The sequence below is a fragment of the Micropterus dolomieu genome, linkage group LG23 (genome assembly GCF_021292245.1).
Source record: "Micropterus dolomieu isolate WLL.071019.BEF.003 ecotype Adirondacks linkage group LG23, ASM2129224v1, whole genome shotgun sequence".
NCBI lineage: Eukaryota > Metazoa > Chordata > Actinopteri > Centrarchiformes > Centrarchidae > Micropterus > Micropterus dolomieu.
Window position 1 is genome coordinate 7,482,379 of NC_060172.1, and position 24,207 is coordinate 7,506,585.

General features: G+C 40.3%; 1 protein-coding gene across 2 annotated transcripts in view; it reads left to right on the forward strand.

The window, feature by feature from the left end:
* The window catches only part of sgcd (sarcoglycan, delta (dystrophin-associated glycoprotein)), a 167,703-nt gene that overhangs the window by 81,600 nt on the left and 61,896 nt on the right, over positions 1–24,207 (forward strand). For both annotated transcript variants that reach the window (XM_046039838.1, XM_046039837.1), the window contains exon 5: positions 2,884–3,003. In XM_046039838.1, coding sequence (XP_045895794.1) covers positions 2,884–3,003 — 120 coding nt within the window. The remainder of the gene's footprint in view (positions 1–2,883; positions 3,004–24,207) is intronic.

Consider the following 24,207-nt stretch of genomic DNA (forward strand, 5'->3'; position numbering starts at 1 on the left):
TATGTTTTATTACCACTTGGAACATACTGTATATATTGTTTTAATTATGATGAGGCTTTGTATGGTTATTGGGATGATCGATCCTGCTTTTCTCTGTTTCATTTGAGGCCTGACAAGGTAAAACTATCCAGCATTTCACATTTAGATCAAAGATTTACATAGTCAGTATGGTAAAGTCTTGCCTTTAGTCGACTGATCGTCGAATCATGTGTTTGTGTGTGTGGGCAACACATTCTCACTCCCTAATCGTCACATATTGACTCTTGGTCAAGGCCCTTAGGCGTCACTTTTAGACGTATAGGGTCAAGTTAGCAACGCTTAGCAACAACAAATATGCAAGTCCGATTAGACATTCAAAATAAACGATAGCGTTATGAAACATCGCACGTTATTGAAATGGCACGTTATTAAAGTCATGAAACGTTGCAATTTGGTTAGGTTTAGGCACAAAAGGTACTTGGTTAAGGTTAGGAAAACATCATGCTTTGGTTTATAATAACTACTTAGGTCAGTTAGCTCATAAGTTAACGAACGTCACTAGCATAACTTGCGCCCCAAACACACACACACACACTGAAAAAAAAACAATCTTCAGACGGAGGCCGCCAAATGCACGAAAATAATCGATATGTATGGTATGGTATGGTACCCGACGTAGAGCTGCTCTAGCAGCTCAGGCATTTGAAGGAGTAAAGCTGTGGCCGCTGCCAGGCAGAGGAGGAGGCGTGTGTTTAGCGAGTGACAAAGTGACAGGGCCAAGTGAGAGTGAGCAGGAGGAGAGTGGAGGTGAAGCAGTAAGCGTAAGTAGCTCAACTTGTGGGGGGTGGCAGGGAGGGGGAGGGTCATTTACACTGGGGACGCTGGGGACGCTGGGGACATGTAGGCTACCCACCACTTTTTGAAAGCGTTTATTAAAAATATTGTGAAAAGTAGCTTGCACCATGAAATGTTAATTAATAAATAAAAATGCTATGAAAAAGGTTTATTTGCGCAATAAGCCTGAAATGCAATATAAATATAGAAGACAACTGTGTTGTCCAAAACAATTAACTTAAGCTAAAAACAATAATAAGCTACTGATTACTGCATCATATTCTATTATTTTTAGAGCGTATTTTGAATTGTGACCTGCCACCTGAATTTTGTGCTTCCCTGGTGCAGAAAATGTCTCCAGAATGCAGGAAATTAAGTGTTTAATGCTCAAAATCTATTAAAATCTTGTCAATGTTACATCTCATGGACTGAGTGTTTCGTCACACCCCTAATCTAAGCCCTTAAATGTAAGGATGGTGTATTGGTGAGGGGGTGGGGGGCGCTCCGCTTTAATCTTGAGAGGCTGCAGAGCTGCAGTCTCTATTCATTAGTCACTGTAACTTACACTGTACATTTACAGCAAAACCAAGGCTTACTGTTGACCCTTTTCCCTCTACTCTGCTTTCCTGCCCTTCACTGGTCCCGCGAGGTGCACACACAGCTTGGCACAACACCGTCTCTCTTCCTCTTTTACCACACACACACACACTACACCCACACTGATCCGCCCCTGCCCTTCCGTAAAGGTTAGGGTTACAATTTTCTTTATTTACATCATTATATGTTGATATTTATATCATAATAGGCTGTATATTAACTTATAGGGAGAAAAACTGCGGTTGTAAAATCAGACATTGAGAACCCCCATAGAGCCAAAATGGTTTGTTGCTCGTTTCATAACGCAGCTGCGAAGATTCGACTGTAAGATTTACAGTCGACTCAGGCTCCTTCTATTGAACATCGAATCTTTCACTATTCAGGGTCACCCCTATTCACATTAAGATTGGAAAAAAGTCTGAAAAACTGAAACTGTTTTGAAAAACATTTTTTGTGGCAGATCTGTTGATTCCCATCACTTTAATCACTCCGGACTCTCAAGTAAAGAACCACTGCTCTAACTGTCAGGAGTCATTGCTTCATTTCCAAGATTAATCATTAGTACATTGGAAATTCTTCTACTGTTCCCCTTAAGGGTGCCAGCAGAAGCCTCAGTCGCTCCACCATAACTCTGTTATACACTTTCTTCTTTACATTCCCTCATTCTCTGCCTGTCACACTTTAATAGAGTTGGCAGTCTCCTGTTAATGGAAATCACTTTGTGTAAACATGCACAGGAAGTGTCTCTCACGTTAAAAAGTGCGCTGACATTTACCTTCTGGGTCTGAAGAGGAGAAGGACGAAGTCTGCTCGAATGTTTTCTCTTAGATGGCTAAGCGGCATTAGTGTATTTCAGATTGAGAGTGACAGAATCAATTGCGCTCGTGTCAATCAGTCACACCCAAAGATGACTGTTTTCTGCCACCACATGAGACAAAGCAATTTGAAATGGAGGGAGTTGTGTACATTTTCTATTTCTCGTTTGTGGTGACACTAGTCACCGTTATGGCAGCTTGAGTCTGAGTATTTCCCTGCAGACTTTCAGTGAAATGTGTTTCTTTGTGTTTTTTATACTCATATCTCGTGGAAATCGCTTTCTTCTATTATCCTTTATTCTTTTGTTTTCATTATTTTTGTTTTTTATACTTTTGTAGATGGACGCCATCAGACTTTGATTATTGAAGAAAATTGTGCTGATTCTTCCAAAGCTCTAATATATCTGAACACGTGGTTGTTTATATTCACCTGGTTTTGTTTGGTTTCATTCATGAAATTCATAAATGATATATTTTTTGGGGGTTTTGTTCCAAAGATGGAGAGAATTATTTTGCATATCCTTCAGGACAGACTGATTGTTTTCCACTTTGGTGCATTTTAAATGTTCAAATACTGAGGTAATTCAGTAAGAAATCAGCTGCAGCTCCAGTCTCTCCTCTTTGATGTCTCCTCTCTGTCTCTCTGTGTTTGGTTTAGGATCTAGTGGATTTAAAGCACGAGGCAAGATGTTTGAAGTCAAATCCACCTCTGGGAAGCTCCTTTTCTCAGCCGACGAGCAGGAGGTGGTGGTGGGTGCCGAGAAGCTCCGAGTGATGGGTGAGTGACCACCTGACATGTACGGAAACCGACCAGTTTTCAAGGTCCAAAGTGGAAAATCAAAGTGCTTACTTCCATATGGGCGTTGATGTTGGTGGTGGTCTAACAGAGGACATGCTTTACCAACCGTTTCTCCAAATGTACACATATATCTGTTGCACTAACACTTGATGGGCTGATGTGATGTGTCTAACTGACATACAAGTAGAATAATGTAATGCTTACATTAACATGATGTGCGGTCAGTTGTGAGGACAGTAGATCTGTGCTGGTAGTACTCCTGTATGAGAGGAGTAAGATGACAACTAGCAAGAAAGGATAAGGAAGAGTTCAACATTTTTTTCCTGTAGAAATAAAATTAAAGCTTTGTCAGAACAGTGGTGGTGGAGAACTCATATTTGCCAACAGGACTGAGGGGACGAAGGTAGTATGTAGTCCTCAGACAAATGAGTTTTCAGAATCAGAAAGCCGTTGTGGCAGGTGATTTCCTGTGGTAACAGAGGGGCGTAACGGAGGATAGTCGAGGCAAAATGAGTTCACTATGAAAATATGAATACACCCATAAACAAAGCATCTGCATACAATGAAAGTTGATCATGTATTACATTCACAGCCTCAAGTCTCATGGGAAATACAGTCTGCCCACAAGAACTGACAGATTTAAGCTTAATGCTGACTTTCCCTTTCTTTGGTCCAGACTGCTACATGAAACCAGGTATGAAACTCAAGTGTTTACATCGTGAGAACACTGTTGCTAGGTGATAACAATCACAGATGCCACTCGTTCCCTTGTTGAAGAACTTGTTTGTGCTTTGATGTTTCCTGTATTTATTTCTAGGATAACTTCCATGATGTCTTAAAGACAATAGCATGTCACAACTCGAGTTCAACAAGTAGTAAATACCACATTAGTAGGTTGTACGTATGGACTGTGTTCCTGTAAGGATGGACAGAATTGTCAATAAAATGCGAGGGGTGGCGATAACACATGCCTTTGGTGTGAGACACCGGGGTTTGATTCCCACTACGACACATCCATCAGTGTGTCCCTGAGCAAGACATTTAACCCTCAGTTGCTCCAGAGGCGTGCGACCTCTGACATATATTGCTAAATAAGTAAATGTAAATTTGATGTTTATTAAATGTAGCTCACGTGAAATGTGACAAGAAGAAGTTTTCCACTACATATGATGTTTTAAATGTATTAACCCCTAAACATCCAGTGCTGCTCTTTTATTTTACCCTTAAGTAGCTTTATGGTTAGAAAAATCCTATTATCCAACACATTGTCTCACAGTGTCATATACATTCTGTATCATAATAGCTTTGGAAATGTTTTAACTTGTATCAGAAAGTTACTATGTCATGATTTCAGAAATGCTCCAGGTAGTAGCTATCAGTGACAAAATGTTGTCATTCCTTGGATTAATTTAGATGCAGAATGTCAGGGTTCTGAGCTCTGGAAGAATTTATTGTATCTACATATATTTATCATGTAAATATTTGCTGGAATTAGGCCAGTAGAATAAGTGTAAGTAAATTTGGTTGCAGCAAGAAACCTTGGCTACCATAAAAAGTTAAACTGAATAGAATAAGATGTTGGTAATGATGCCATGGAAAATTATGAACTTGAAATATGTTTCTCTACTTCTCCAATTGGTGCAGAGAGCAGGACTTCTAAACATGAGAAATAACGTCAGACTTTAAACAAAGTAAAGAAATCAGCTGACCATGCTGACAGATGGACAGATTTAATTACCGATACATACAACAGGATAACTAAAATAACTTGTATTGAGCATAATTAAGATATCAGAAATTACAGAACCAGACAACAGCTGTAATGTCTTTGATTCAGAGTTCATCTTCTTTTTATTTTTTTTTTGTTTTTTTATTTCATTTCTTTCCCTCTCTAGGTCTTTATTTATTTAATTTATTCATTTCCTTCATTGGACTTAAAAATGTTTTTTCTTTATTCTGTTCTGGTTTCCGTTTTAACATCATTCACTATTATACTTCCATCTGCCATCATTCACCATCACTCATCCATCCACCCACCCGTTCATCAATCCATCCATCCAATCTCATTAATAGATAAACGGATATTTTAAGTGTCTCCCTCTTGACTGGGCTGCACATTTCCACTTAAAAGCTCTCATGGGTGTGCTCTCTCTCTCTCCCTCCGACTTTTTCTCTCACTCTTTCTCTCTGACACACATCTTTCAAAGACCTGTATGTGAACAATTACTTTTCATCCTCATCTACATTCATTTACATCCTTTCCAGCCTCACTGAGTCAGAGTTCATTACTGTCAAGCACCTCAGCAAAGTGCTCGCACAGATGGCGGGTGGTGATAGTTGGCGGGAGGGACAAGTAAGGACCGGTAGTGTTGTGAATTGTTTAACAGAAGGGAGTTGTTTTTGATGCAGTATTTGTTTTAAAGTCAAAACTATTCTAACAGTCACCTGTCGCCGCCTATTTATACTTTAATATTCACAAATCCTGGCATCAGTAAACACAACATGCTTATGTTTACCAAACCAACTGCTGTGATCACTGATGCGTGACATTCAAATATGCACTTGGAGGTCCAGTTTGATTTTCAACTTGAATAGGAGAATAGGTGTGTTTTAGAAGACCTGTCTTAGCAAGTGTTGATAGAACAAACAACAAATACATTATTTTTACTAACTATTCTTGTCTGTATCAGGGTTGAGTGTGTAGTTAAAGGCCGTAGGGTATTTACATTTAATAGGGTTTAGCAATCTGCCTCATGATTATGACATATTAAAGCTGTAACCTGAGGGTTGCGCTAGAGTGTTCATCCTCTGGGGAGCATTTGTCCATTAGATCCTGACTTTTGTAGAGGGGTACAAAATAAATAAAACCTACAAGTAATGGGGTCAAACTGTTAAGTTTTAACCCCCATTGTCAAAAGACAAGTTTTCAGATTGGGGTGCTAATGGAAAGATCTGGGTATCACTAAAATCAGAATCAGAATCGGAATCAGAAGGAGCTTTATTGCCAAGTAGTGTTTTACACATACAAGGAATTTGCTTTGGTGTTAAGGTGCTACACGCAGACAGACATACAGCTGACATAAACAGATGTAGAAATATATAAATATGTAATCAACAAATGCAAGTTATACAAGAATAACAATATGACAATATAAAAAAATAAAAAGGGGTGGTGATAGGGCAGTGGATAAGACGCATGCCTTTGGTGTGAGAGACCCAGGTTCGATTCCCCACTATGACAGATCCACCAATGTGTTCCTGAGCAAGACACTTAACCCCTAGTTGCTCCAGACATGTATAGCAATTGTAAGTTGCTTTGAATTAAAGCGTCAGCTAAATGTAAAAGTAGGAAGTGTCCACAGTGGCGACGGGGGAGTCACCCGGGATGATGGGGGAGGGTGGGGCTGTGCTCTTTCTGAAGTCCACGACCATCTCCACTGTCTTCAGAGTGTCGAGCTTCAGACTGCTGGCTGCACCAGGTCACCAGATGGTCGATCTCCCACCTGTAGGCAGACTCATCCCCATCAGAGATGAGCCCAATGAGGGTGGTGTCATCCACAAACTTGAGGAACTTGACAGACTGGTGACTGGAGGTGCAGGTGTTTGTATACAGGGAGAAGAGCAGAGGGGAAAGAACGCAGCCTTGAGGGTCCTGGAGTCAGAGAAATGTTTTCCCAGCTTAACATGCTGCTTCCTGTCCGTCAGGAAGTCAGTGATCCAGGCACGTTCCGCTGGGAGAGCTTGTCCTGTAGCAGGGCTGGGATGATGGTGTTGAAAGCAGAGCTGAAGTCCACAAATAGGATCCTAGCATAGGTTCCTGGGGAGTCCAGATACTGTAGGATGTAGTGAAGGGCGATGTTTATTGCATCATCTACAGACCAGTCGGCTCTGTAGGCGAACTGCAAGGGGTCCAGGAGTAGGTCTATGATGGATCTACGGTGGGACAACACAAGACGCTCAAAAGACATTACCACAGAGGTCAGGGCAATGGGTCTGTCATCATTTAGTCTAGTCAAGTGGTCCTTGTTTTTTTGGGGACAGGGATGATGGTGGAGGCTTTGAAGCAAGCTGGCACATGGCATGTGTCCAGTGAGGTGTTAAAAATGTCTGTAAACACTGGAGACCGAGACTGATCAGCACAGTTCTTCAAGTTGGATGGGGAGACCGGCCCAGCTGCTTTGCGAGGTTTCTGCCTCCTGTCTGTTGACGTCCCTCTCCAGGATGGTAAGAGATGGTGAGGAGGTAGGTAGGGGATGAGATGGTGGAGTGTAGCCGGTCAGTGGTGTGACGGGGGATGGTGTCAGGTCTGTCCCATTGTCTTTCAAAGCGACAGTAAAACTGGTTGAACTCGTTGGCAATGCGTGAGTCATTCATGGAGTGGGGGGATTTAGGTTTGTAGCTGGTGATCTGTCTGAATCCTCTCCAGACAGAAGCAGTCTCATTCCTTGAGAACTCGTGTTGTAGTCTCTCTGCATACAGCTGTTTAGCATCTCGTACCACCTTGCTAAACCTGTACTTTGACCTTAAACCTGGCCCGGTCGCTACTCCTAAATGCCTCTTCCTTTTCCAACCTCAGCTGTCTGAGCTTAGCTGTGAACCAGGGTTTGTCATTGTTATAACTCACCCTGGTGCGTGTTGGAATGCAGCTGTCCTCACAGAAGCTGATGGATGTCACAGCCTCTGTAAACTCATCCAGATTGTTGGTAGCAGTCCTAAAAAACATCCCAGTCAGTGCAGTCCAAGCATGCATGAAGATCCTCTTCAGCTTCTCTGGTCTATTTCTTTGATGTCCTCACTACAGGTTTACAGAGTTTTAATTGTCTGTAAGCAGGAATCAAGTGGACCATGACATGATCAGAGTGTCCCAGTGGAGCGCGTGTAACGGCGTGATAGGCACTGCTAACTGTGGTGTAACAGTGATCCAAAGTGTTCCCCTCTCTGGTTGGACACTTAATAAACTGTCTGTATTTGGGGAGTTCTTGGCAGAGGTTACCTTTGTTAAAGTTACCAAGAACAATAACAAGGGAGTCCGGGTTTGTCTGCTCCACACACCGTATCTGGCCAGATCCGTACCATGGCTCAGCATATTTAACCCCCAAAGTCCTGTTCGTTTGACCAATGTGATTGCTCCATGGGGCTGGGCACGGTTAGGCTGGACTCCAGCACGGTACGCATGTAGTGTGATTGCCCAAGCATGGTACCCCGACACAAACTCTGTGCCATGCGAGAGAGAGCGCTTTTTTTTCACAGAATGACAGTCGATATTGACTTCCAGCTATATATAGCGTGCTAACTGCAGCAACCCAGCTGTGATCTAATGTTAACATAGCTCTCCCTATTAGCTAGGCTCCTTACATGCCTGCTAATAACTTTTTTTAAGGTTGGGTTTCCGACAAGGAAGTTGTGTTGGACAGATTTGTGCAGTGGAGTTCATGAGAGAGAGGGAGACAAGGTGCTGCGTAAATATATGCGCAGCACTCTGCAATCAACTACGATTTTAATAGGCCTAGGAAAAAAAAATCCAAAATCAATGTGTGGCGGACAACATTGATACTGTGGCGGGCCGCCACAAACAAATAAATGTATGGGAAACACTGACTGAGTGATTACGTAAACATGCTCCGGCTTGGATCGCTAGGCGCAGTGTGAGCGCAGGCCAGCGGGGGAGTGAGGAGAGGGGACAGTTGTGCTCGGGCACGGTACAAGGCAACCGAGCCTAGTGTGAGTACACCCTTGAATTTAAATCTGGCCAGAATTTTTTGACATAACTTGTCATGCAACAAAATGTTTGTCAAGGATAAATGACCTGACAGTAGTGCTGGATAAAAGGGGTCAGAGGGTTACCAAAATAATGATGACTCATTCTCAGGGAAGCATGAATGTCCAACCAAATTTCATGGCAACCTATAATGTTGCTCTGGAGTAAAGTGTTGGGTGGAAGGACCAACATTGCAATTAAGTGTTGTCGTTGGTGACCTGATACATTTCTTGAGGAGGTTTATACCTGAGATCCAAAGTGCATTGTTGACCTTGGAAACAACAGTTAACACAACATGCTAACCACAAGCTATAGCTGTTCTGGTGCTTTCCATCATATCACATCGTCTTCCCCAGGGTATAGTTAGCCAACTTTCCATTTTTCTCATCTTGTCATCCATGTTGACTTAAATGTTGACAGTTCATTCTTGTCTTTGGAAACAGCAGTTGAAAAAGGTTAGTTATTTCATACCTGCTTGCTTTGTCCAAATGTATTGGTAGTATGTTGCCATTCGTTATCACACTGAATATTGTCACTTGTTAAACCAGAAGGTGATTCTGGTTTATTCTAAACACATTTTTGAAAACTTAGTTTGCCCATATTTTCTGCATCCCTTTTGTGACAAATCAATCGGATCAGTTTTGTAAATCTGTATGTGTTAATCAGCTACAAGGGTTATTTATTTCAACAAGTTCTCCTAGCTTAATGACAAAATACTGTATTTCATTTGTCATTGCCTTCCAAAAGAAAACATATAAGAATTTTCAGATGTGATGCCCCTTTTGGCAGAACATCATTTGTCAGTTCTATTAAAATCCGTTACAAACCAGAGGTTTAGGCACAAAAACAAATGACTTAAGATTAGGAAAAGATGACGGTTTGGTTAAGGTTAACGTCAGGGGATCTTCATCGTCATAGTTAAAAGGTTATGCGGTGATTATGGCAATGTTTAAAAGAAACCAGCGTTAGTAGTTTGCAGCTGTTAGTGGGAAAGAGGAAGAAGCAAGCAAGGTCCAACTCATGCTGTCGTTTGTCTTCAAAAACATTATACAATACTTTAACTTTTAACTTGGACATGAGTAACTGTTTTGCTCTGTAATGAGTTAATGAGTTTGTATTTTTTTCTACGCTGCTCAGAAAAAATGGCAAATCTTGCGTCAAACTTTAAGGCCCATTTATACTCCTGTGTAGGGTCTACGGTGCGTACCTATGCCTTAGACTATGCGTACCTACGCCATAGACTACACACGTAGCCAGGCATTTATACTTGTGCGTAGGTGTGTCCGTCATTCTGCAATTACACCCCCAAATGCTAGTCAGCAGCAGCGCTACAGCGTCCACTGTGTTGACTTTTGCCGGCTGAGCAGGCTAACTTCCGGTTTAGCGCTCCGCTAACGTAAATGGGGGTAAAATTGCATACATGCGGCTGGTTTAGCCTTTTCAAATGTAACCGACCGAATGGATCACATTCTGATAGCAAAACGAGTCATTTCGTTCGGGTTGTGACGGTCAAATATATCGTTTCACTGTGTTACAGCCGCCGTTTTGGCCGCTAGTAAATTTTACTTCAAAGCGCGGGGTACTTCGGGTCGGCTAGGAGGCATTGCGAGGCTACCCAGCCGACCAATCACAGAGCCAACGGTCCGCGACGACTCGACGTGTAGTTACATTATTGAGGAGGTGCACGTCCGCCGACGGCATAGCCTCTGCGTAGCCCCGTTGCCTACGCCGTCGATTTGACGCAGAAGTATAAATTGTCCTTTAGTCTGAGCTCATCTTTATGGTCAATTTCAGTCACTGGTACACAAGTAACTCTCAATGTCTCAAACTTATTTGGAGAAAGAACATTTACAAATTGGGATTCAGTTTAACACATACTGCACATTGTGGGGATATTTGTGTGTTCTAACTTTTATTTTAATCAATGCAATCCAAGAGCCAATTAAAGAAGTCGTTCATACAGGTTTTGCACTCTAGAGACATACAGTACATAACAGAACCATAAAGACAAAGGGGTAAAAAAAATCTGTATTGTATTGACTTCAGTCTTTCACAGCATTTCAGTCAGTTGTGGTGACGACACTAAAAAGCCATTGGGAACAGGTGTAGGGAGAGAAACACAGAGGGAGTGAGTGCCAATGATTTGCCAATTACTCCATTTATCTCCACAGCAGTTTGTGAGGCTGCTCAGGGCTACGAGGCTAATCAAACATGTTGGCAACCGCTGCCTCAGCAGACAGAGACGGCCTCTTGAGTTGCCACAAGGATTCTCTTGTACTAAAAGTTTCTATGTATAGCACCTGGATGTTTAATCATGTCTCTGATTATTTTATTATTATGTGTCTGTATGTATCTCGTTTCTAACTAGCTGCTATAGGTCTTCATTTTAACATTTTCTAAGCAAATATGCTGAACTTCTCAAATTCATCAGTGTTTAATTTGATCAAATGATATGTACAAAGCATTTAAGAATAATTGAGAATTAAAAATAATTTAGTGCCTTCTTAGTGCCAGTAGAATTTATCTATGAATCGGTAAGAACCGGAGCTGGTTTGTGCGTCTTTCATGCAAAGCGGATTCATAGCTTCATGAATCATGAATTCTCTTATTTTCAATACTATCTCAAAATGCCTTAACAACACTATTGCTCCTTGTCCTTTTATAGCCATCTTTGGTACTCCTCCAGATTCCCACGTATTGTCTGACTGAAGCTGACTGTGTGGCCTTCGCTACCGTTCTTGCCAGATGCCTAATTTTATTTAAATGGAAAGATGCACATCCATCTACCTTTGTACAGTGCATCAAAGATTTACTATTCTTCCTTAAATTAGAGAAAATAAAATTCTCATTTCGGGGCTCCACAGATACTTTAAATATGTATGGACTCCCTTCATTGACCACATTAATAAGAAAATACAATTACAGATGCCCGTTGCGCCATAAATAGTTGGAGAGGAAATAAACTTCAGCCTTGCTCACTTATCTCATTAGAATTATCTCTGCTTTTTATTTTACTTATTATTTACCTATTTTCCATCTCTTTTTATTGTTTTTTTTCTATTGTCTTTGTTTTTTTTATTGTTGCCGTTTTTGTTTTTTTTCTCTTCCCTGTTTACATATTGTACTCCTGCAAACATATATCACATAATACTTCACCATTTGTGAAAATGCAATAAAGAGTTGATTAAAAAAAAGTGGATTCATTTGAGGTTTAAGCTATTTTAAACTGTGTTTTACACAAAATGTACACAGATGACCTTCCTTAAATGTAGACAAATACAAACACATAAAAAGAAGAGCAGTGTCAGAGGCTTGATTAATTCAAGATAATATGGGACACCACTTTTGGATCAGGGAGCAATAACCAAATGTGAAAGCAGTCTCGGAAAAAAAAAAAGCCAATATTTAAACACTATTTTACATTAATATGGTGGACAGTGAACGGTGAATCCAAGCACTGACCATCACAACCAGCTGTTACAATAGCATTTATTTAACTTTAGCACAGACCAGTGATCAACAACTTCAGTCAATAAACCTAAATCTATTCTAAGCACAATAAAAGCATACAATAGCGTGGAAGATGGCAGACACGACCACATGGGTGGCTCGTCACACAATGATAAAAAATGACAGGCAGGCCCGTGAAATTTAAGCAAAGGATTCAGAACCAAAATGGAGGACACACTATGTCCTTGCCAAGATGGCATGATCAACTGCTGTTTGGGCTACACGCTATTAATTAAACACAGTAATTACCATTTTATTACACTGGAACTGGCAGCAAACTTGCATTCGGCAGCTGTGTAACGCGACCTTTCAAAAATGAAATGCTATAGCACGAAAAAACACAGCAATAAACAAGACGCAGCAGTCCGTTATTTTTCACAGAAATCACCACAATAAAACTCAGGCAATGCAACTCATGCAATGAGTCAGTCCGTTTAGGTAATCCAGCCGAGATTGTTATGTTGTGTATAACTTCTCTTTGTGGGATTTAGTGACGCCACAGGGGGCTCCAGCTCTCCTGGGGGACTTTGGCCAGTCGGAATACAGGATTTGAATATCCTTAAAAAGTCACATTTAGAGGTTTAATGGACCAGAAGGATTTTGGCACAGTTTGTTCCAGGCTTCACATGCAGGCTGCTTTATTAAGGCTTCTGGCATACATGCAGGCCACCTCTTTGTTTCCCATGAAGTAAGGTCCCAACAGTGGATATGTACATTCAAATCTAGATTAGCCAGAAGGAATACACTATTGGCTGTTTGTTCGAGTGTTTATGTTCTACAGACAAGCGATCATCTCAGAGGCAAAATCACTTGACGTCTGAGATTGTAGTTTACATCGTCTCCTACCAACAGCCAGTGTTTGTATCTTTTAATCATGAACACCATCTTTTTTAACCATTAACTAAGTAATTTTAGTTGCCTCATATGTTTTTGAACGACGATTAGGTAATTTTGGAAGACACTGACTGTGTATATGTACCATAGGTATGTACATGGACATAGGACATTGCTCTTCCAGTAATACTAAAGATTTGAGTATGTACATACATACATATGTATATTTAACTGCATGCTGTGTGCACACATTTACAGTAGGTGTTCATCTGTGCATGTAAACCTGTCTATCTGTCTGAGACCTGAGGAAGAGCTGCTGTTCTCTCATCACTTTGACATATGAAGGGACTGTAGAGGCTTATAAAGCTGCCACATGTCATTACCAAGCCCATCCTTCCTTCCTCACCAATAAAATACATAATTATACCCCGCATATAACTTTAATTGGCCCAACCGAGGTCATTGGAAATCCATGATACTGCTATCATTGGCTTCATTATGGCTTCTACAGCTATTTACAGTCCAGCCATACACGCCGACTGACTCCCAGCAGACAAACAGTAAATGAGAACACAAACAGGGGGGAGATGTTATGTTAAAATATTTAAAATGGTGTGTGTAACACAGAGGCATAGACATGACCTTAGTTAAAAACCGGATTCTTAAAAGACTTCTCCTTGTTTCCAAAAATGGTTCCATGAACTGATCTTTTGGTAGCTTCAAATGTCAGTCCACATGGGATAGCACGGGCCATGGGCAGGATGAATTCACAAGTCCAATTTGACTCTAGGCACCAACGAGACAATTTATAATTTACCACAAATTATAGCAACATGTCATATTTAATATATAAGTTTAACCATCCAATTATATTTTCTGTAAACTTTATCTCCCTACATTATATCTAACTGGTGTTTCAAAGCCTCATTCTGATACTATAAAGTACTATACAGCACTCTTTTTAACATGTCAACATGTTATCTGTACAGTACAGTGTGTTTTTTGTTTGTTTTGACTACAGTACTATGTTTGCTTGCTTCCCTTTTGGTTTTCTCTTGCCTGTTTACATAATGTAGATAGTGTCTTCTAAGCCCCTGCATGCTAGGCAGCCTAATGGCATTTCAGTAAAAGTCTTCAACATGATATCGGTTTTTAACAATAGTCCATTTTAATGTGTTTTAGTTTGGTGAATATCAAAATAAGCCTTAAATGGCAACATCAATGAATACACTAAGAAATTATGTGAAACAGCGAGACTGTATTTTCTTGCTTGTTCACGTCAGAGTTAAATCATTATTGTGGAGTAAAGAGTTTAAGCTAAAACATGCAAAAAAAATAAAAAATACTATAATACTTTTTGAACCCATCCATCCAGAACCTGAGGTGAAATCTGTTATGAGGAATGATATCTAAAGATGTGTCAAGTCGCATCAATGTGAGTTAAATAAAAACCTTAAGGGCAGCAGCCTGGTACTTTGGCAGAGGTTTGTAAGTCACTGGGTCAGCTGATATTCCCTCAACATATTTTCCTGCACCCGCTCAGACCCGCCTCAAATCAAACTCCAGTTCCAAAATAAACACTGCTCACTCATGCGATGTGTTCATACTGTTTTCCCCGTCAGAGCTCAAGAGGAAACTGCTTAGCAGCCAACTGTACTGATAAATACAGTATACAGCTTACAGCAGAGTGGCCAAAGCTGCATGTATTTAAACTTTTGCAGGCACAGAGTCCATGGGGAGAAATACAGGTGTCACCTTGGTGCTGAGGATTCATGTTAACAACGCTGCTCTCTGAGAGAACCAGCAGGAGGAAGGCACGTGCTGACTTAAACAACAAATAACATTTTTATTGAAGATAACTTGACTGATGTGATTACATACTGGGCTGTGTGGGGACTAAAACAAGTTTAAAATAATGTGTCTAAATTTGAAAATCCGACACTTCCTCTCTGTTTTGGTCCTCCATTCACACATTTTACTCACTCATAACATAAATAAAATAAAATCCAACTTTTCTCTTCTGACTCTGACGGGTCATTTTGAATGTTACGCAGCACCGGTGTTGCCGCCAATCTGCAGTTAAGTTTCTGCTGTCAGAGAACTGAATGGCGGATTGTAGCGAAGGGCAAAAGCAGTCACCCTACCCGGATTCGAACCTGGGTCAAAAAGGTACTTAGCATGCAAGTTGACCGCAACATCAAAAAGCCAGGCTCATTGTGTCTGTAAACTGTAATGATTTGATTAACGGTTAGCTGTTTGTTTTGGCAGCATGCATCCCCACATCATAAAGTCAATATTGGACAATTCTGCACAACCCCAGCATACATTTAACGACATTTTTCAAATACTTGCATACTATAATATGTGCAAACTGCAAATACAGTGCAGTTAAGGTTAAGGAAACCGTAGTTATTTTAAAGAGGTGGTATTATGGTTTTTGGCTTTTTCCCTCTCCTTTATTGAGTTATATATCTTTTTTGTGCATGTAACAGGTTTGCAAAGTGAAAAAGCCCAAAGTCCACCCCAAAGGGCGTTCCCATCTCCCACAGAAAACTCTGCTCTGAACTTCCTAAAAACAGCTCTGAAAACAGCTCGTTTGTAGTCCAGCCTTTACTTCCCTTTCATGTGATGTCACAATGAAAATACGTGTGATAATGCTCGCTGAGCGACTAGTCCGACACGCCCTCAAAAACACCGGTGGGCTGCAGCACACCTCTCCTCTCCCTTCCAAACACTAGCTACCCTCCAGGCAGTCAATGGATTTAAAGTTGTTCCTGTGATGTAGAGACAGAGCTCAGTTAAAACTTTATGGATGAAAGATACTTTTGTCTCTGAAACTCTTGCTCTAGTCCATGTTGCCAAGCTGATCGGCAACATGTAGCCTACAGCTGAAGTGAAGCTGTTTACCGTCATTACGGTGACCTGACGTTCTCTGTTTCTGATTGGCTAGAAGTCCTTAACTAGGAACTGCGCATGTGCAACTCCCAACAAAGATCATTTAGAGGCATGATGTATCACTCCATAGCTAAACCGAAGCCTTCAACACAGGGTGAAAAGAGGAGCTGCAGCAATGTGCAGTATGACAAAAAATATGATGTTTTTTGAAAATTAAACCATGTCAACCTGTTCTGGTACAACCCCTAAATAGGATTTTGAACCTGAAAATGAGCAGAATACCACCTCTTTAAAAAGACTATGTTTTGACATGGTTGGGGTTAGGCAACTAAAACACTTTGTGGTCATGGTTAATAAAAACGTAATATAGCAGGTCTGTAACTGGATGCAAAGTCTGGTCTCTCACATGAAAGCTAGATGCACTACATGTCATCCACCACCCTGACCTCCAAACTTTACTTTCCCATTCTCTACATAAAGGACACACTAGTTTCTACATAAGTACTGAACCTAGTCACTGGACTTGTCGTGAGGTGCACAATCGTCTGATATAGACATACTTCGTGGGGTTGCTGGGCTGTGTTTATTAGCTGTGATCAAACCACTTGGCTATTCAGGAATCTGATAAAAGAAAGTGGGTATAAGATCACAATTTAAGCACTGCTCATTAGTGTTTCAGTTGGTCTGATAATATAAACAGAAAAATACTGCATGTTAATGAAAGCATTTGACGTGTTAAACTGAAACACAAAATAGGGGATCAGGAGGAGGAGCCTACACTTAACAATATAAAGTCCAAAGTACTGCTCCACAGTTACTTCTGCATCAGTGAGTCACAAAAATCTGCCAAATGCTCTCAATGATATCATGTTTGGTCTCCGTGATGGACTGCAGTTTATTTTCAAACATATAATTCTGACTTTCTCCACCAGTCCCTAAAGGACAAACCTTTCCAACAGCACCTCTCCTACCTCGTCGCTCACCCAACCCTGTCTCGCATGAATTACCTTCATATAATTGCACTGGGTAATGCTTCAAGTCAACATTGACATTTTCATTATTTAGCCAAGACCACAATCAGTCCTTAACCTTAAACAAGAGTTTGAGCTGCCTAAATGTAACTGAAAACATGTTAATCATTCTATATTTGCCAGATGTATGAACATTATGTTTTCTCCAAAATGTATTAGCCTGTGCAAATTAGTTGTATATGAATGTAATTCAAAGACACGGTTGACTCACCCCAATAGGGATTTTTCCAGACTTGTGCCGTCTGACAGGCTAAAACAGGAAGGGCAATTACAAACCTTTAGGTAAGGAAGTAATTGGGAAGTTGGGAATTATACTGGAGTTGTCAAAGTTAAACGTTAATGTGTTCATGAATCAAAAACACAGACTGAAATGCTCTTGTAAATTAAGCTCATGTAATCCTTCTTTCCACCGCTCTATGTATAAAGAAAGTGTTCAAACATTTTAGTTTTCTTTCTTCCACCCTCACATGCAGCAATACACACCCAACACACTGCATTGCCTTCATCATAGTGAGGACTTGTCTTTTCAAAAATGATCCAGGGTTTCAAAGTGCTCAATAAAGTAATGACATTGCCTACTGATGTTTTCTTTCCTTGTTTAATTAATAATTATAATTAAACTCCTTTAATTAAGCTCATTCAAAATGAGTCCGGCCTCTGATAGTACAGAACAGACTATAGGGGGAAGAAGTGAGCAGAGGAGGAGAGAACAGGAATAGAAAAGTGAGGGGAGAGAAAGGTAATCGGAAGAGTCTTCATCGCCTCCTTCCTCTGTAAGAGGCGTGTTATCGGCAGCCGTCTGCTTTGATGCAGTAATTACCACTACACGTTATGGTACTCAGCCTCTTTCACATGAATATCTGAATGATTACAGGAAAGCATTGTGAAAGGAAAAGATTTTCATTTTCCTTTCTTGTCTACTTTCAAATATGTAGCATTTTACTGCAGAGAGTTCATCCTTTCTGGTTGTCTAAGATCAGAGTCAGGCAGCTCTTTGATGGAAATCGAGATCAATGATAAATCCAAGTTCAGATTTGGCCACATTTTTAACCTCAAAACACATTTAGCATCAGGATGTGACACATCAAATGATCAAAATAATTAATTGAAAACAAATTTAGAGAAAACACCAAAGCTTCATGCTGAACACAAAGACAAGATTTCAATGGTTTTGTAACCTTTTTTTTTTCTGAAGCGTACCAAGTGTTCCATCAGACGTCAAGAGATGCATATCAGCCCTCTTATTATGAACTTGATCTTGCTCAACTAGACATGTAAATCCCCACAGGAGGTAATTCAAAACAAATAATCTATGTCTACTATAATTCTTTACCATGAGCTTATGAAGCTGTTGTGGATCTAAAAAAAAATCCTTAAAAGATTAATTAAATTAAAACACAAAATAGTCACCAAAGTTGTTGACATTCTTCCTGGGCTCCAAGCAAAATAACAGCAATTCAAACAAACATCCATTTAAAATCATACGTATGCATACAAAAATAGACAGTAGACTAAATATAAAACTCAGAAACTTAAAAGAGAGGATTATCTTGAAGACAACAATAAACAAGATAACGTACACTTAACAAGATATATATATATATATATATATATATGAGAGAGAGTGAGACGATCAAAACAAATATTCTAAAATAGCAAAGTATGTCATCAGCCATTTTTAAAGTGACTTTTTAAAAGAACTTTTAATCTTTCGGATATAGAAAGGGAGCATATTCTAAGCAGAAGAAGCTCTGTACAAAAAATCATACAAGTTGTTCATGTCCTTGATACTTAAAACATACTTGACAAAAGCCAGTATATATTATTTCTCACAAAAGAAGTGTGCTATATTATTCCAGATAACCCTATGCATAAAAAATAAAAGACTAGATTTAATTTAGCTTCCACAGGTAACCAAGATAATTGTTTATGCATCTCACGCACATTAGCATGGAAAGAACAATGAAGAACTAATCTGGCTGTTTTTAGATGTTTCTTAGCAGCGTTTGACCAGGTGACTGGGCAGTGCTCAAGGTATGACAGGCCAAATGACCGAACAACATCATTAACAGAAGGTGGAACATGTGAGAAACACTTCCCTGAATGCCCTTTCTAATCATAGAAACAATATGGTCCATCTGGTCAGACCAAGACAGTAAATCTATCTAATCTAACACCCAGTAATTTGGATTTGGTGACAACGGCTCCACTGTTATCCCATCTAATGATAAATTGAGCACAGTGGTGATAGCAAGAGCATTTCTACTACAAAATACCATACGTTTCGTTTTGTCAGTGTTGAGAACACAGAGTCTGCATGACTCATAAACGACTGAAGCACCAGGCACTTATTTTTTCAAAAACTGTGGGGACAACAATATTTTTGCACAACAGATTACATGAACAGTACCACTCAGTCTGTGAAAACAGACATCGTCTGTGGCTATGGTGGGATGTCACCAATCTGTGAAAGAAAGCCACAGTGTGTATCAGGCTGTCTCTAATTAAAATACTGCCAAGGTTTGGAGTTTGACCTTTACTTGCTTTGATTTTGACCATTCATTTCTCAAAATTACTCTAACTTTATGGAGGTGAAATACTCCAGTAACCTTTCAATGAAAGTGTTAACATTCATTGAAAAGTTACTGCACTCCGAATATTGAGCATTACCTTCTGGGAAATTCTTTAGAGTTAGTATATGTAAAAGTAACCGCTATAAGCTACCCTTCATCCCTACTTCCCTAGCTCTCCTTAACAAACAATCTGCTCAAAGCAAACGGTCCTCAAGCAGTTTATATTCTTAGTATTGTTTGCTAGTTTATGTTGTTTACTAATATTATCTCCCTTGTTCTTACATTTTGTGTGTATGATTCTGAAATCTGTATGCTGTTACTTCTTGTTACTGCAACCTTACATGGCAATGTTGCCCAAGACAAATTTCCCTCAGGGGACAATAAAGTTTAACTTGATCTTTAATAATGGCACAACCGAATCAATATTTTACAAAATCCAACTTTAATATTTTTTCTACTTATGTTCAGAGTCTAGATTAAAACAAAATTCAATCAAAACGTGAATCCTCCCTCTCTGAAGTCCAAATCACAGTCCTGCCAAATCACAGCAGCAGTTCAGCTAACATGCAGTGAAATGTGGGACTGAGGCAACATCTGCATCTCCCACTCTGGTCCTTCACCGGCCTGAGGATGATCTGCTGAAAAGTGGCATCGGAGTCAGAGTTTCACATGGCAGATGGACGAGACGATGCCAAACTCGTAACTCTTTAACAGCCTCTTTGTATAATGTAAAACTTCAGACTGAAAAAGATAATGAAAAACATCAAATATTAACTCAAGGACTCTAGAGAGAATGAGAGAGAGAAAGAGAGGAATATGTAGTACCCTAAAGGAGTGTGATACCCTTAGTGATTTTATAAACTGCTTTCGAAGTGCAGATGATCTGGGAATGCAATAAATGTTGCATGTTTGTGTAGGTCACTTCATTAATGCTGTCAAATCTGAAAATAAAGATTAAAATAGTTTCTGTCAGATCCTTTGTCGCAGACCTCTGTCCTACTTTTGTAGTTTTTACTATTATTCTTAATAGTTCATGAGATTATTATGTGAATGTAGAATATGGACAGCAGTTGGAGTGATGATAGTAACTTTTTTTCTCATTCAAAATTACATCTTTGTTAAATTTGCACAGAAACTGTCTAAATTAAGAGCAATATTTCATGTTATATTATTTAAAAAGAGATAATGGATAAGACCTTACTGTGCTTCTTTCCTCTCCCTGCACTTCACTTTCTATTGATTTAGCACAAGTGGTACAAACACGCTGCACTGAAAGCTATGTTGAGTTAACAGAACCACGTATTGCACTTTGTCCCACTGCAAGGACTATTGTGAAATTGTGCTAAAAAATCTGATATTCGTTGCCCGTTCATTAAGTCCAACTAGCAAAATCTAGTGTAGAATCATATTGCACATACTGTGTTGGGCTTTGCCCGTTGATTTTAATATATATATAAAACAAATAAATGAAACTAAAACCCCACATTATTTTTGACATGTGATTAAGTGAAAGACACATGGAATGATTCATTCAGTGCATTGTTGATTTCACTTGACCTGAACTGATTTTCTCCTGAGAGCAAGTGATAATGATAATCCAGAATTTGTTAAACTGGCTCCAGAAATGAGAAGCTGAAAGCCAAGATGTCTCAATAACAGTACCGCAAACATTGTTTATATAATTTATCAACCATTTATCTGTCATATATCCAGCATCCTCTTCACTGTAGTTTCTCACAATGAAAAGGAAAATAGTTTTAAATTCCAGTTTTGTCCTCTGCGGCCTCATCTAAAACTGGTAAAAAAAAAAATTAGGACAAATTAATTAAAGCTCTCACATTTGTGAACTATGAAAGCAAATACTTTTTTAACTCACCCAAATGTAGAGGTGTTGCCGGCTCCGAACATCACTGATGAAACCTTGAACCTACATTTGTGCGATCATTGGACAGAGAAGATTCAGGAAATTAATTGGAAAGTAAAAAAAAACATTACCTTAACCTTAACACTCTCACTCTTTTGCTCTACAGTTGCAGAGCTCTGGGATTATTTTAACTTGACCATTGACCTCAGCTTTCCTTCCTTTATGCTCTGATGTATTCTCTGTCATTACTGAAACAGCTCTGACCTTCAGTTGCTGTAAGTAAAGCTCTACCACACATTTCATTGCACAGAATCTTGATCAAAGGGTCACATCCAAGAAGGACTCAGAGATCGGCTGCCCTCTGCACACCCTCTCATGGAGGTCTGACCCGCTTTTCTCGGTTTTTTTGTAATGAGGGCAGTCTGTTTGTGTTTTGATGTTTTCCTCCCTGCGGCTCAGAGGAAGCTGGCATTATTCTGCCACTGTCTTCACCCTGTGGACCCTATGTAGCCTGAAGCTAACCTTGCATCAGCCTTTTGGCTCCAGGGTCGCCTCGGATGTTATGAGGCCTTTGTTGAAATATTTGCCCTTGGGAGAGTGTCTTTTCTCAGAATTGCCTGTGAGGACTTTTAATGCATTTCTTTTTTTATGTGCTGGAGCATTTTTCAGTGAAGACAGCCAGGAAAGATGGGACAACAACAGAGAGTGATAACATGCTGCAAAGATCGCAGGACAATTTTGAACCTGGGAAGTTAAATCTAGCCAATTGAGCCTCCTGAGAAAAGTGCATGTTTTGTCCTGAATTGGGCCTCTCAGGAGCAGTCTTTCCAGGCTGTGTGCTGCTCCTAACTAGAGTTTGGAAATGTTTTTGTTTCAAGTTCCAATATGCTACCTGAGCAAAATAGCAAAATGATACTTCTTTCAAATATCTTATGCTGGATTAACCAATTGGACTGTTCAGACAGACCCAGCTGTGCAGAGCCAGCTATGCAGAGCTAGCTGTGCAGAGTGCCGCGTACAGCTTGCGATCAGCAGCGACAGTTTTGCTGGCTGTGAGCGAGTCTGACATGATGATTCTGATAAAAGATGAAATGCTAGCCAACCCCATTTTTTTTCCTTCTGTCCGCTGTTCTCCTGAAGTTTCGATTCCACCAATTTTTTACCCCCCACACAATGAAATTTATAATTAATAGTATCACTGCTGTTTATGATTGTATTTTTTGAATTACATACTGTGTGTGAGTGATAGACACAAAGCGATGGTCCTTCTAATGTCACTGCTGCAGAAGAAGCGACTCCCCCTAAGAATAAAAAGCTTTAAGTTGTAAATTGATGACGATATTATAAAGATCAGCTCTACGTGTGATGTACTTGCTGAACAGTGCAGAGAAATGCATTTCTGGTGTGAAAAGCCAGGCTACCTCTCTTGTGAGAATTGCCTCTTTACTGCACTTCATGTGTGTCCCCGGTGTCAAGAAAGTATTTTATTTCAATAACCAATCATACTCCTAACACGTTGTACCAAATTTTACTGATAGCACACGTCAGGGTAATGGCCACAGTTCAGATTAGAACCTGCAAATCTTGAAAAGGAAGGCAGGATTTGCTGACAGCCTAAGAGGAAGGTCTGAATTTGGGCCTTAGCTCAGGGTATTATAATGGGATTGTGTCAATTGAACCCCAGTCTCCTGGTTCAAAGTCAGGGTTGTGGCCCTCCATCCACCCCAACCGCATCTTTACTCAGTCTTTTCTGTTAAATATTATATTCCTACCTTTACCGTCAAAAACCGACACAACAGGGCTTCCCCCACTGCGTTGAACTGTGATGGTAAAGGGATCCCCAGTGGATCAGAAACTGACGACTATGGCTCTTGACCATGCGTCCATTTGTGATGACTTGGGAGTGAGAACGGGTTGGATTTGCATGCTCTTTCACTGACTGATCAATCTCAAATTTGATTTTTAAATGGTTTGGGGTGGCGCGGTACTGCAGTGGTTAGCACTGTCGCCTCATAGCAAGAAGGTCGTGGGTTCGAACCCTGGTCGTCCCGGCCTTTCTGTGTGAAGTTTGCATGTTCTTGTGTCTGCGTGGGTTCTCTCCAGGTGCTCCGGCTTCCTCCCACCGTCCAAAGACATGTGGCCCTAACTGTGACCCTAAATTGTCCTTGGGTGTGAGTGTGAGTGTGACTGGTTGTTTGTCTATGTGTGGCCCTGCGATGGACTGGCGACCTGTCCAGGGTGTACCCCGCCTTTCGCCCCCAATGTCAGCTGGGATTGGCTCAAGCCCCCCGCGACCCTGTACGCAGGATAAGCGGTTGATGATGGATGGATGGATGGATGAAAGGTTTGTTATGAGTTGGGGATCCATAACAAGTAGTAAGTTTCAGCTCTGATGCTGCATGTTTTCAAAGTTCTGTCACTGCAGGGACATGCAATAAAACCCTCTCATGTGTCAAGACGGAATGTTTTTAATCTTTTTCTACTACTTGGCAGTACCAGTCACATTATCAGGTTCATATGGCAGAAAGACTGTGCAGTGACAAGGTGTCTTGCCTGATTTAGTACAACACACATTCACATAAACACAACAGTTCGGAACCTGAGAAAATATCTATCTTCACCTGAAGCTACCTGGGTGATCTTCATCTTTATGTTCCATCAAACCTCTCACTGGCTCAGTCATACATCTACCCCGACAGCTTCAGTCTCAGACTTTTA